This window comes from Helicoverpa armigera, chromosome 12 (genome assembly GCF_030705265.1).
Source record: "Helicoverpa armigera isolate CAAS_96S chromosome 12, ASM3070526v1, whole genome shotgun sequence".
Taxonomy (NCBI): Eukaryota; Metazoa; Arthropoda; class Insecta; order Lepidoptera; family Noctuidae; genus Helicoverpa; species Helicoverpa armigera.
In genome coordinates, this window is record NC_087131.1 from 391,994 (window position 1) to 406,117 (window position 14,124).

Below are 14,124 nucleotides of genomic sequence, written 5' to 3' on the forward strand. Positions count from 1 at the left end.
AACAATTGTTTCTCCATCTGAAGCATTCAGAGCACAAGACAACAATTAGACGGGACAGGGGACACGTCCCTGCGGAACACCGAAAACCTTTTGTTCCATACCGTAGAACCAGCGGCCTTTGAAGGAATGCACCAAGTCAAAGGCGCATCGAGCGTAACGTCAAAAGGAAATACAGTATAATTCAAACTAGAAACACCGCTTTCTGAAAAGGGAAGAAAGAGTCGCGCATGCGTCGAGTGAGCACACAGCCTCCGTACGGCCGGCCCCGTCAGAACAGTTGCCCCTAGATCGCCGCTCCGAATCAAACCCGAGCGAACATCGTGCCCGCCGCCGCTAACGCGTTCCAATTACGAAAACTTTTTGAAAAATGCGCCGTTCTAGAATTTGGAACGTTTTTTGAATTGAGTTGGTTTTGTCGTTGTTTTTGTTTGTGAAGATGAGTTGGTTGAAGAACTTTGTGATGAAGTGGCCTCAGTTGCTTGTACTCGGAGTTTCAGTGTTGTTTCGATGTACGGATTCTGTCGGTAAGTTGTACAACATGTAAAAAACCTTACCTTTTAATAAATAAATTACTCTATATTAACTTGATAAGTGGCATTTTGACAGAAAACTTATTCAAAGTTGTAAATTTCCGTGTATAAAATAAGCGGCCGTTATTTCGCTGTCGGTATATTTTTCACCGTCGACGCTAATTAATCGCGAAACTTAATTCAAAGTTAACTAACTTAATTTGTCAGCAGTTGCCTCGTCTTTCCTTGTAAATAAATAGCTAACCGAGGCTTGATAAAGTACTGAGACAGTTACACAATTAAGGAACTATTAAATTAAAATTTAATTATGTATTTGAATAAGGATTCTAAATGTTTATTTTCTTCGGAAGTAGTACGTAGGCTTTATGATGGTAATTTGATATTTCTTTTCTCATTCTCGTTTATTTTCTAGACTGAAACCAATTTAGAAATCATTGATTTTTGTCAGATTCACTTTAGTTTCAAGTTACAGATTATATTGATATTTTGTCGAAGTGCTTTTCTATAAAGGTAAATATACGTAGGTACTTATACGTAGGGATCATTAAAAATATTTTATCAAAGGAATTCTATTCGATACTCCACTGTTTGCTTGTTCCCTTTGTAATATTACTCGCACATTAAGTTAACCTGATAGGTAATTGACATGAATGGAAGTCGTTATGCTTCGCTCGCTCGTCTAAGAATGGGGAGGGGAAAATATTGTAACTATATACGCACCAGTGAATATATTGTACCTATGTGTACTTCTAAAAGGACATTCCTTTGACCCCAAATGTAATCTTTTAAAAGGGTTCATTATGTCTGCTAAAAGGACAAATATTATTATATTAATAATTCTCGTCGAGGTGTCTGGGACTTAGGTGTTCATTGAACTATTAAACGGCTGGACCGATTAAGATAAATTTATTGTCTTCCTTTTGTGTATGTAGATTGGATACTTTGTAGATTGTGGTTGCATTTCGTAATCTACATGTCACTGAGCTAAACAATACAGATCGAGTAGGTTTACTAATATAATTAATAGGGCTAATTAAAGCTATATTTTTGTCACCACTACTTAGTGATTCTATATTTCAACTATATCTATACACGTATACATATGTAGACTATATTCTCACTTTGAAGAAGTCACTATAATTCTGCATACGTTTTGTTGCTTATTTTACCAAAAATGTAAATAAGAAATGTTCAGTATCTATGAAAGAATCTTACTTCAGACACATTTCAGATTCTACTTTAATTATCGTCCTCGACTGCTCGGGTCACGGTACACTTTGACGGATTAGGTGTTTCGAGGAAAAAGGTTTAGATCCAGTAATGCTTATCCTGAAGTGAGCACAAATCGGTTTTGTCACAGGGGTTTTTCCTGAAGAGTTTACAGTGAACTGGAAATAAGGCCTAGAGGCCAGTTTCACCGGTTACCGATGAAGCCTCTGATAGTCTACCAAGAACTTATCTAACGTTTGGTTTCACAGCATAAGATACACAGAATACGAATATCTGGCAGAAGTAGGTAATAAGCTGCCTGTTTTTGGCAGATAGCTAACTAACAGATAAATAACTAATATTTACCTAACTAATATTTACCCCCCAATGAGAAGCACAGAAACCAGGCCCCCAGTCCCCGGCAGCTCCGCTATCCCTGGCGCGGGTAGCGGTCAAGGTAACGGCGGAGCAGGGGGTGCTAAGAATCTCCGGAAGAGATCCGGCTACCCACCCCCACGACGACTGGCCCTGGTAACACACAACATACGCACATTGAGGACTGACGAAAAGATCTGCGAGCTGGAAGAGGAGTTGAGCAAGTTACATTGGGACATTATAGGGTTATGCGAAGTCCGTAGAGAGGGAGAGGACACCGTAACCCTGAAGTCTGGTAACTTGCTCTACTACCGGGAGGGCGACCAAAAGTCCCAAGGTGGTGTCGGGTTTCTCGTTCACAAGTCCCTCGTAAACAACATAACAACCATCGACAGTGTGTCGAACAGGGTGATATACCTAATACTCAGAATATCCGAAAGATATTCGCTGAAGGTCATTCAGGTATACGCACCGACCTCGTCACACTCCGATGATGAGGTGGAGACTATGTATGAGGACGTAAGTAGGGCCATACATAGTTCCAAAACCCACTTCACTGTTGTTATGGGGGATTTTAACGCTAGGTTGGGCAAGAAAAGCGGTGATGAGTTGAGAGTGGGGCAATTTGGATATGGGCAACGGAACCCTAGGGGACAGAGGCTGGCTGACTTTCTGGAGAAAGAGGAACTCTTCATGATGAACTCTTTCTTCCAGAAGCCGCCTCACAGGAAATGGACCTGGTTGAGTCCCGATGGTTTCACGAGAAACGAGATAGACTTCTTCATGACCGACAAGAGACGGATATTCAGTGATGTCTCTGTGATCAACAGGGTAAAAACCGGAAGCGATCACCGAATCGTAAGAGCCTCACTGAATATCAATGTTAAACTTGAAAGGTCCAGTCTGATGAAGTCTACGCTCCGACCTACTCGGTCCCATATTCAAAACCCGGAAAGCTTTCAACTCGAGCTCTCTAATCGCTTTGCTTGCCTCGAGAACTTAGTGTCAGTGGACGAGATCAACGACGGGCTAGTGGAAACTGTCCGCACGGTAGGGCTAAGTTTTTAGACCTTGCCGTAAAGATAGGCCTCATAAACTGACCGACCAAACCTTAAACCTCATGGCTGAACGACGCTTGCTACAGTTGCAGTCTTCCCACGACGCGAAGTCATATAGGCAGCTCAATAGACGAATATCCAAGTCCTTGCGACACGATCTGCGTCTCTTTAATACGAATCGTGTTAAAGAGACCATACAGCGAAACCAAGGCTCCAAAGTGTTCGCAAAGGACAAGTCTATTGGGCAAAGCCAGATGACTAAGCTGAAACGGGAGGATGGCAGCATAGCGTCGACCAAGGCAGAGGTTTTAGGCGAGATTGAGAGGTTCTATGGACAGTTATACACTTCGGTCGCAAAGCCCGTCAACAGCTTGGCAGGAGATCCAAGAGCCAAGCTGTCCCGACATTATACCGAAGATATCCCGGACATCAGTCTGTACGAGATTAGGATGGCCCTGAAGCAGCTTAAGAACAACAAGGCGCCGGGTGAGGACGGAATCACTTCAGAGCTTCTGAGAGCGGGTGGAACACCGGTACTTAAAGTCCTCCAGAAGCTCTTTAACTCCGTCCTGTCCGAGGGCAAAACGCCTGAAGCATGGAGCAGGGTGGGGTGGTGTTGTTCTTCAAAAAAGGTGACAACTGCCTGTTGAAGAACTACAGACCCATCACACTTCTAAGCCATGTTTATAAGCTGTTTTCAAGGGTTATCACGAACCGTCTCGAACACAGGCTTGATGACTTCCAGCCTCCCGAACAAGCCGGTTTCCGAAGAGGCTTTAGTACCATAGACCACATCCATACGCTGCGGCAAGTTATACAGAAGACCGAGGAGTATAACTTGCCATTATGCTTAGCGTTTGTGGACTATGAGAAAGCCTTCGATTCGGTGGAAACATGGGCGGTACTTGAGTCACTCCAGCGATGCCATATTGACTATCGGTACATCGAGGTGTTGAAGTGTTTGTATAATAACGCCACCATGTCGGTCCGAGTACAGGAGCATAGCACGAAGCCGATTCCATTGAGAAGAGGCGTAAGACAGGGGGACGTTATCTCCCCGAAACTGTTTACCGCCGCAATGGAAGACGCCTTCAAGCTCCTGGAATGGCAAGGACTTGGCATCAACATCAACGGCGAATACATCACTCACCTTCGGTTTGCCGACGACATCGTAGTCATGGCAAAGTCGATGGAGGAACTCAGTATGATGCTCGAGGGCCTCGACCGAGTTTCACAACGGGTGGGCCTGAAAATGAACATGGACAAGACGAAAATTATGTCAAATGTCCATGTTCAGCCCACCCCAGTCTCTGTTGGAAGCTCGGTACTCGAAGTTGTTGACTCATATATCTACCTAGGACAAGTAGTCCAATTAGGTAGGTCCAACTTCGAGAAAGAGGTCAACCGCCGAATCCAACTCGGCTGGGCAGCGTTCGGGAAACTACGCAATGTCTTTTCGTCCGACATACCTCAGTGCCTCAAGACGAAAGTCTTCAACCAATGTGTGTTACCAGTGATGACTTACGGCACCGAAACGTGGTCTCTCACTATCGGCCTCATCTCAAAGCTCAAAGTCGCTCAACGAGCTATGGAGAGGGCTATGCTCGGTGTTTCTCTACGTGATCGAATCCGAAACGAGGAGATCCGTAGACGAACCAAAGTGACCGATATAGCCCACCGGATTAGCAAGTTGAAGTGGCAATGGGCAGGCCATATTGCTCGCAGAGCAGATGGCAGATGGGGCCGAAAAGTGCTGGAGTGGAGACCACGGACTAGCAAGCGCAGCGTAGGACGTCCACCAACGAGGTGGACAGACGACCTTATAAAGGTCGCCGGAAGACGCTGGATGCAGGTCGCTTCCAACAGGTATCTGTGGAGATCAAAGGGGGAGGCCTATGTTCAGCAGTGGACGTCCTATGGCTGAGATGATGATGATGATTTACCTAACTATCTGACCGGCCTAAATCTGCAATCCACATGATTAGAAGAATAGAGATCCAATAATATTAGCAATTGTCATAAAACACACTCCCACAGTGAAATCAGTAACATTACAAATTGTGAGCTCTCAAAAGCCAAACTTTTCCTTTAAAAGTATAATCTTATCAGATTTCTTTAGCAATTTAAATAGATTGACAGCAATCTAAATTCATCTCACACCGCTAACCCCTTTCATCACAAGTAGGCAGTTTCGCCAAAATACGCGAAAGGTCATCAAAGTAATTATGATATCTAAAGTTACCGAACTTGGAGTTACAAAGTGATAAACTGGATCGTCCTAATAACGGTCATTAATAGACTAACCCGATCACTAACGTCATTATTAAAGTTAAACTATTTCTTAGCCGTAAGGTCGGCTAGAGATCGCCGTTTTGTCTGTCGAACTTATGGACTAATGGTTTCGCTTTGTCATGCAATTAATTGTCTGATTCTACAAATACCCATTAAGTAGGTACTATTCTGTATATACCTGTATATTAAAACAATGTGTTTGTTCAAACACTTGTAGGCAAGAACTGCTGGACTGATTTTCATAGTTTAAATTGTATTGTTTGGTTTTGCCTCTTACTAGAACTTTTGAACAATAGAACGGGAATTGGATATATCGTAAGTCCACGTGGACGAGAGCGCAAGCAAAAGCTATGTAAAATACTACTTAATAAATGAAATTGTATTTAGCGGTATACTAAATCCAACTTAGATTTTGTGTTAGCAGCATTAGCTTTATTGTATCAAATCAATAAATCCAATCCTATTATAGGATCTGAATAGTAATATTCTAATGCAGTCCACGCATCAAATCACCGCGCGATTGAAATATAAGTTCAATAAAGACTGAATCAATCAAAATAAATGAAATGTCGGCGGAATTAATTCGTTTGTATTAAACACCAATAAAGTGGCAATCGGACGGAGATTAGCTGCAAATACCAAATGTTGCCGAACCATTTTATTTGCGTAACGATCCAAAATTGTTCTTCTTTGATTACAATTTGGAGTTTAGGCCTAGAGCTTGTATATTTTGATAACTTTTTTATATGCAATCATTATAAAGCCAAACGCTTTTAAATGTGTTTGTTTGAAGACGATAATCTCAGGGATGTTTACTAGGAACAGATTTGTAAAAAAAATGTTAGCACATAGGTATATCGAGGAAGGCTATAGACTAAAACAGACTCAGCGCTTTAGATATTCATGTACGTGATATTGAAATTGACATATGAATATGAATTCCTCAAAGAGAAGTTATACCTGTTACTATTCGTAAACGGGATTGCCTTTAGTCCAATACACACAGCTATAAGACCAGTGTAATTACACAGAGCATGTTCAATAACACATTTAGCGGTAAACTATCCGCAGTCTCTCAGCACCTATTAGTTCGGACCCACAAACTGTGATACACAAATAAATAACTATTTCCGAGCAAAGCTTAAGGACTCCACAGACATTTATGTTAAGATTCTTAGAGCATTTAACCAACAGGAGTCGCCATTGCCATAGCTTCCCCTTTAGAAAAAATACAAGACCGCGCGTGTGTGTGTGTATCAAGGCTTTTGATTGTCGGTATGTTGAGTTTGTGCCGAAATCGATCGAAAATGTGGATTTGTGCCATCTCATTCTCAGTTTTATCTCGCTTGTTTTAGTGTCTGTACTTTTTAACCTACCAGGCATGCATATATTATAGGTGTATGAATCGGGCGAGTTAAAACTAGGGGTGTGATGGCACTAAGCGGAAATGTATGAGTTAGCTATCTCAAAATTAGCAGACACTTTGCCAGAGAAAGTGCTTATGGCAGTTCCAGCTAGTTAAATGCTCCAAGTTAATACCAGTTCAATACTGGCGAAGTTCGGCGGTCGAGTTAATAAATTGTTAATATGTTGGGGAGCTTGTACTAAGTGCGAAGAAGCCTCACGTTCTCGCATGTGCAACTTGTACGTGGAACATTCCTTTGGTAATTTATCTTCGTGTTCGGGATATTTGCGAACATTTAACTTATGATTTATGAGAAGTGCTTGCTTTAGGTCGTGGTATGAACCCAGGTGGATGTTACTGTAGAATTTAATTAGTTTTGGCAGTACTGCAGTGGTCATTGATAGCATTTTCATGCCGCGATAAAGGTTTGCCTTCAATGTACTCGTAGACACGAGGCTTGAAGACATTAAATAATTAACGTTCCTCAATGTTATTTTCTTCCTTTGTTTGGTACTAAGAGAGGAAGGTTTTTCACACTCACAAGTAGCCGGTATCGGAAAGGAATTCCGTATACAATTCCGCTTCACAAAACTAATTTAATCCGACCAGTTAATTGCATTACGTAACATTAACAAGCTGGTTCCGTACACTTAACACTAACAAAATCAGGCTTGTCCGAGTACCTCCTCGATTTAATCAAAGAAAAATACATTTTCAAATCTCCAGTTTCTTTTGAAAGTCCCCTATTGGTGTGGATGCTGGCATAATTGGGTTCTATTGAAGCCGGGTTCTCGAGTACTGAAGCAATTAGGTATTAATTTGTTTAGGAGCAGCGTCCGAATGAACAATTGATGTGGTTACAGCGGCCATGTTGGATCGGCCCGTTGTATTGGATTAGGCGTAAGGACTCGTTACGTCATCAAGTCCTGTTATTTGATTGGCTGTAATAAGGGTACGATATGAGATGTATGCCACGAATATGAGAAGCAAATTGGCATGAAAAGGCAGGGTTGGAATGTTCAGTTTATGTTATCCCTAATTTGTGTTCATATTAATGTCTGTAATGCAATGATGTGAATGTTTGATGTAGGCAAATATTCATGAATGTTATTGAAATATTTCTTCTCCGACACAATAAACCGAGCCACACTGCCATCTTCCAGTTGAAAGAGTGAATGAATGACAAAAAGCGTTAGTTGTAGTTTACGCGGATACACCGAATCGAAATCAGTGTTAAAATAGATTATAAATTGATTTTATTATTAAAAAGCAAAGTCAACATCATAATCAATCAAGAACAGGTGATAATCAATGGCTATCCCTTTTTTAAATATAATCAATAACTCGTTCGGCATCAATCACGGAAGCAAACAGCTCTGATGAGAATATCCTGAGTTTCCTCTCAACCCTTATCAAAGGGTTTGTTTGACCACAAATCTAATTAAAAATAAGCCTTCGATCAAACCCCGCAATTGTTTGTTGTATACAATGCAACCTTCTAAAATATACAGCGATATTTTATTTTTATCTCTGTATATTCTTTAAATAGGAAAATAATCTATTTTAATTTAATTCACTCTTCCCGAGTAACATCCTAACTAATATTATAAATGTGAAAGTAACTCTGTCTGTCTGTCTGTCTTTTCTTCACGCCTAAACTACTGAACCGATTTGTGTGAAATTTGGTACAGACATAGTTTGGAACTTGAGAAAAGACATAGGATAGATTTTATTTCAAAAAAAATATATAAAAAAAAATATTCCGGACATATAGCGCCATCTATTGGTCAAACCAAAAATATGCCGGAAGTCACTATATCATGCGAACGAAGTCGCGGGCAAAAGCTAGTAGGCTATATTTCATCTCGGTTCAGGGAGTAGTTCCCAAGAAACGCTGGTGAGATCGTGGGAAAACCGCTAATAAATAATTATAATAAAGAAATCACAAAAAGGTAGGACGTAGGCAAAAGTAATACAATTAAAAACCTACCAACAAAATATGAATCTCAAAACATTTCATAAATTACAAATAATTACAAAATAAATATAATTACAGCTTCATTAATTTTAATACTCATATTTAATATCTTACCTACCTTAAGATACGTGCAATTACATTCTCGCAGCACTAATTAGCTATGTACACATAATTATCTTAATTAACCGTGCTCAGTTAATTACTAATTCTCATATGATTAGTTTGTTACAGAGAGCTAGTTTGTGTTGTGAAGCTGGATTCTCTTTACGTTTGATATCAAAGTTAGGCTGATCTGTTTGGTTTTAAAATTACTTGGACTGGTCATGACAAAAGTTTACCTATACAATATTGTTTTGTTTCTACGTTCCTGTTTCATTCTGATATCTTTGTTATGAATTAAGGTTTGAATATTTACTTAATCGTTATTCCACTGCCCACTGGTCCGTGGGGGTTTTGAGATACCTACAGGTTTTTAATTATGTTTTATTTTACCACAAAATCTAATAACTAATACCATATACTACAACATCTTCTTTGAATCTCCTATAATTTTCTTCACTGCCTGACACTGAAATTAAACTATCTAAGTACATGCTTCTACTTATTTGAAAGCATTTTTTCATTTACTAGGTACGAAACCTACCACATCTCAAAAAGCATTAACTTCAGCAACATCCACCAGGACTATTCAGAATTATTTTGTTAAAATCCGGGTCGAGTTGGTAATTGGGGTTTTCCATGTAAAAGCCGAAAGTACATGGATTTGATGGGTAAGCGTTACTTATGACATGGGCAAGCATGGTTCAGACTGATGAAATGTGGGCTTATTGTAGAAACACCTTTTACATCCCTTGGGTAAAACGAACTTTGTATGTACCAATATGTAATTATATACAGAGATACCTTCAAATAAAGATCTTTGGGATTCTTCTGCATGAAATAAAATTGAGTCATAAATCATCTACTGATTGCAAAGGAATGTGATTGACAGTGTCAGTCTAGTTGAGCTTCGATTGGTCGTTCATGCATACTGGAATGGACATCATTCTTCTGTCCATCACCGTAGACTATCATATTAGCATCGCAGTAACATCGCCTTAGAGTTTGTTGCAAATGTGCTGAACAATAGTTACGTCAGTTGATTTTGAAACCACTTCTAACAAATCAATTCCATTCTTGTATCATTATATATAATCCTAACTTTATACCATCATGTACCTTATCCTCAAATTACACCGACAAATAAAAAGGCCAAATACAATCAAACCCACCAATCTCTCTGATTACTTCCAATTTTAAAAACTCAATACGAATCTAACCCTCAAAAGCGGTACGTCATATCGGAACCTGTATCACATATCACGTAGATACTGACATCGGTAACCGCAGGCGGGTATAGAGATACCACCTCGAAGCGATGCCGACCGATACCGCAGTGAGGGTTTAAATACCGCGTCCGTGACAATGGCGAAATTAATAGATACCGTGAACGATGTTCACGGTATACGGTTCATGTGAGAAAAATAATGTGTTTTTTTTTTAATTTTCAGCAGTTGCTGAAATATTTAATTACATATTATGACGTAGCTAAATGTAATTTCGGAAAAAAAAAATCTGTGAACTTTAAACACATTTCAAAATTACGGGAAACGTCATGTCGATATTTTTCACAATTTGCATCTTTTATCGGTTTATATTTCATAGAAAATATTAATAAAAGTACATATAATATGTACTTCTACATACAAATTCATTTATATAAAATTGTCCCAAAACACAAAGTATCATCAGAAAAATACACAAATATATGAAATCTCGGGCCTCAGTCCTAAAATCCGCAACCACACAACCCACAGACCTATAAGACAAATCAAATAACTGCAAACTCGACGTAAAATACCTGCTTTTGCTTCGGTAAAAATAGCGGCTTTTACTTCGGTAATACCGCAGGCCGCGGGCGGTATAATGTACCGCATTGATGACAATAGCGAAACAGGGTTGAAACAGAGAACGGGAAGCTATTATAAAAATGATTTTCAATTTTGTTTCTTTCATCGTGAGTTTTGTTCAGAGTAGGATTATTAGAGGGGTCATAAAAATAGAATATTTAAATAGGAATATTATTTAATTGTATACATTTTAAAGGATATTTCATTTGTTCCTTTAAGGCTCAGAAATACTGAATCGATTTGAAAAATTATTTCGCTGTTGAGAAGCTAGTCTACACTCCAGTTACATACTCTATATTATATCCAGGTACTTGAACCTACAAGAAACAACTTGCTATGTATGCAGCTTGCTATGTTAAAAGCGAAATACGACGCAAAATAGCTCTTCAAAGATTTAACATCCACTTTTCGTCCACGGTTCAATCCACACAAATGCCAACATCTTAAGCTATTGTCTCTTAAGATCGGAAGGCTGTCTCCATTATCGGTACTAAACAAAAGCCGCGCGATCACTGAGTCTCTCTATAATTAACGGCAGGTAATCTTGACGTGCTCGCTCATTGCTCAATGGGCTGGCTGTACCGACTCGATTACACTCGGAATTTATGATGTGTTACTAACTACCAGTAAATATATCGCGCAAGAATATGTGGAGACAACAATACGAACAGGGAAACGCGTGGAGACGTCTCAAAACTTCATTGTTAAAAAAAATATTTAAGGAATCAGGTTTTTCATAAAAGCAATGTGATGAAATGAAAATAATATTAATGATTACGTTCTGCAAAATTCCTCCTTCAAAATATGGACTATAAAATTAATGAGTACATATTTAAAATAACGAACCGCGACCCAATATTTAAAAATATATTTTACATACATTACAATAACGAGAATCTTCATAAAGGGATAATAGCGAGCAGTTTCAGAATCCGTATTATTCTATAATTTACATATTAAACGAAAAATTGCATTTATTTTGTTGATAACTCTGTATGAGTATTAATTGCGTATGAATTTATTATGTGGGGAGTGACAAAGGCCATTACATCAATTTGTCAAATAATAAATAAATGACGAACGAATAGGCCGCGTCGTGTTGTCGTGTTGTTCAAAAGCCAAGTTTAATTTCACAAACAGTTGATATGGCTATTAATTTCTTCATTACTGTTTGTGCGCGGTGTGAAAACGATTGTGAACTTCTGTGTCGATGTTTATTAGCCAGTAACGTGTTGGTTGGAAAAACGAAAATTGTCAATGTTTTCATCGCGTACAAAAAATATTTTTGATCGTTATTTTTGGTTCGTTTCATTCCGACTTTGTACATACACATTTATGAAACAAATTAGTAACTTAACCCGGCGTTCCATGGGGTATCAGCTTGTCGTTTATTTATTGGCCTCGCTAATTTTTGCACATTACACACAAAGCCATTCAGTTATTTCCCAAGTTCAACAAACCAACCGACAACTTAGTTTCATAATAATCTAGTGTACAATACATTTTCTTGTCTGTCTTTCTATTCCAAGTCAGCATTGTATCTCAGTAAGCTTCGCTCTCGCGACGTCAGCAGTGACTATCGTTTCTAGCTGACGCTCGGCTCAGCACGCGACTGTCTCGCAGCATGTTAAGCCTTCGTTATCATACCAACTACGTCTCTTATGTGTTATGTTATATATTTGTGTTATGTTAACATAATATGTATAACTGTATATAGCATTTCTACAAAGCATATATGAAGATTTCGTGTTATAATAAGTAACTATAACTCCCATTGAGCAAGCATGGTGATAATGCTCAATCCTTCTCAATATGAGAGGATTTTAGGAATTGGTCCTTTCCTGGTCGTGCCACCGCAACTTCTTGTTTGAGTAACCAACTTGATAACCTCGGGGCTTGTACGAAATTAATTAAATATCGCGACCCGAATTGGTAATTAAGTCTTGAGTCTAGCCCAATTATTTTGTTGAAGTCATATAATTACAGTTGCCAATTTATTTGTGTGAGATAGATGTGTGTTCTTGAGGGATGGTATTGAAGTTTATTTCGGTTCCTATCTGTACAAATCTAAAATTAGTATCACGTCTATAGAATTAATTAATATTGTATTACAGTCCCTTTTCAGACACATACCTATGTGAACCTAAAATACAATGTTTTTGTTGTTAAAAATTCCATTTAAAACAATTTTTACATAATTATGCCCAAAATACTTCTTTACAGCATTCTTGCTCTCAATCCAAAGTGAGTATATAAATATCAAGCACCTAAGTCTTAACCAAGTACCTTACCCATTTGCTTAAAAAACCAACACACTTGCTTCTTTATCCTAAGTCAACTATTATGGCGGACCTCTGAGATTACTTTTCTTACCAACGTACACAAAAAGAGTAGGCAAGCAAAGGTGTTACGTCATAACGTCACTTTGATTTATGACTTCAGATAATGTCGGCTCACGCTTGTAAATTAACGCGGGTTTTGGAAGCCTGCTTCGTTCTTAATATTACTTTTTAATTGGGTTATGATGTTATGAAATAAATAGTATTAACAGTTTATAGTGACTTCCACTTTCTGAAAATAGATTGAGGAAAACACGTGTACTTTATAATGTGATGGTATGTGTGTGTTTTTATAATGTGTTTAGTTTGGCATCTATAAAATAGTTTCGCTTAACTAACTTAAAAACTTTTTATTAAAATACAGAATCACATTTTTTGCATTCATTTCCAGCAATAACAAGATCCACGGAATAAATAAAATATGTGCAAAATCTGTTTAAAGTGAGATACCCTTTCATCTTAAAAGTGACCCGGAAGTCTCCTAGTGACAATTTGATAAAACAAGTTAGCTTTAATCGAATTTTAACATCAAAGGTTAGTTTGAACCATCAATTTGAAATAGAACCGAGCCTTGACCCAATAAATAATTCGGTCAGCTAGCTTAGCTAAAATGAATAAAACATTTCCAAGATTCATTAGAGAATGTCTAATGAATGCCATATTTTTATAAACACTAATTAGATGGTTTTAAAAAGACATCCAGAGAAAAATATAAAAAAACCATTTTATAGCACTTTTTGAATAAAACGAATACGTTAAAAATAACTTAATTAACTCAGTAATTATAAATGTACAAATATAGAGGTATATTTTTATTTTTATACACGTTTTGCCATTTTGCCAAATATTTTTACTGAAACGTTTCACTTTAATTTTCAGTTTATATCAAGCTATCATTTTTTTTCATAAAAATGTACCACTCCGACGCAATCTTTTTTGTTTAGTAAATTACCTAGTCTAGACTTTGTAAAAACTTAAATTTTCATTAA

At 38.2% G+C, this 14,124-nt stretch overlaps 1 protein-coding gene across 1 annotated transcript in view; it reads left to right on the plus strand.

Annotated features, from left to right (window-relative positions):
* The first annotated feature begins 261 nt into the window (after positions 1-261).
* LOC110380374 (protein amalgam) overlaps positions 262-14,124 on the plus strand; it is a 58,495-nt gene continuing 44,632 nt past the window's right edge. The window contains exon 1 of the mRNA XM_049838695.2: positions 262-524. Coding sequence (XP_049694652.1) covers positions 437-524 — 88 coding nt within the window. The 5' untranslated portion in view covers positions 262-436. The remainder of the gene's footprint in view (positions 525-14,124) is intronic.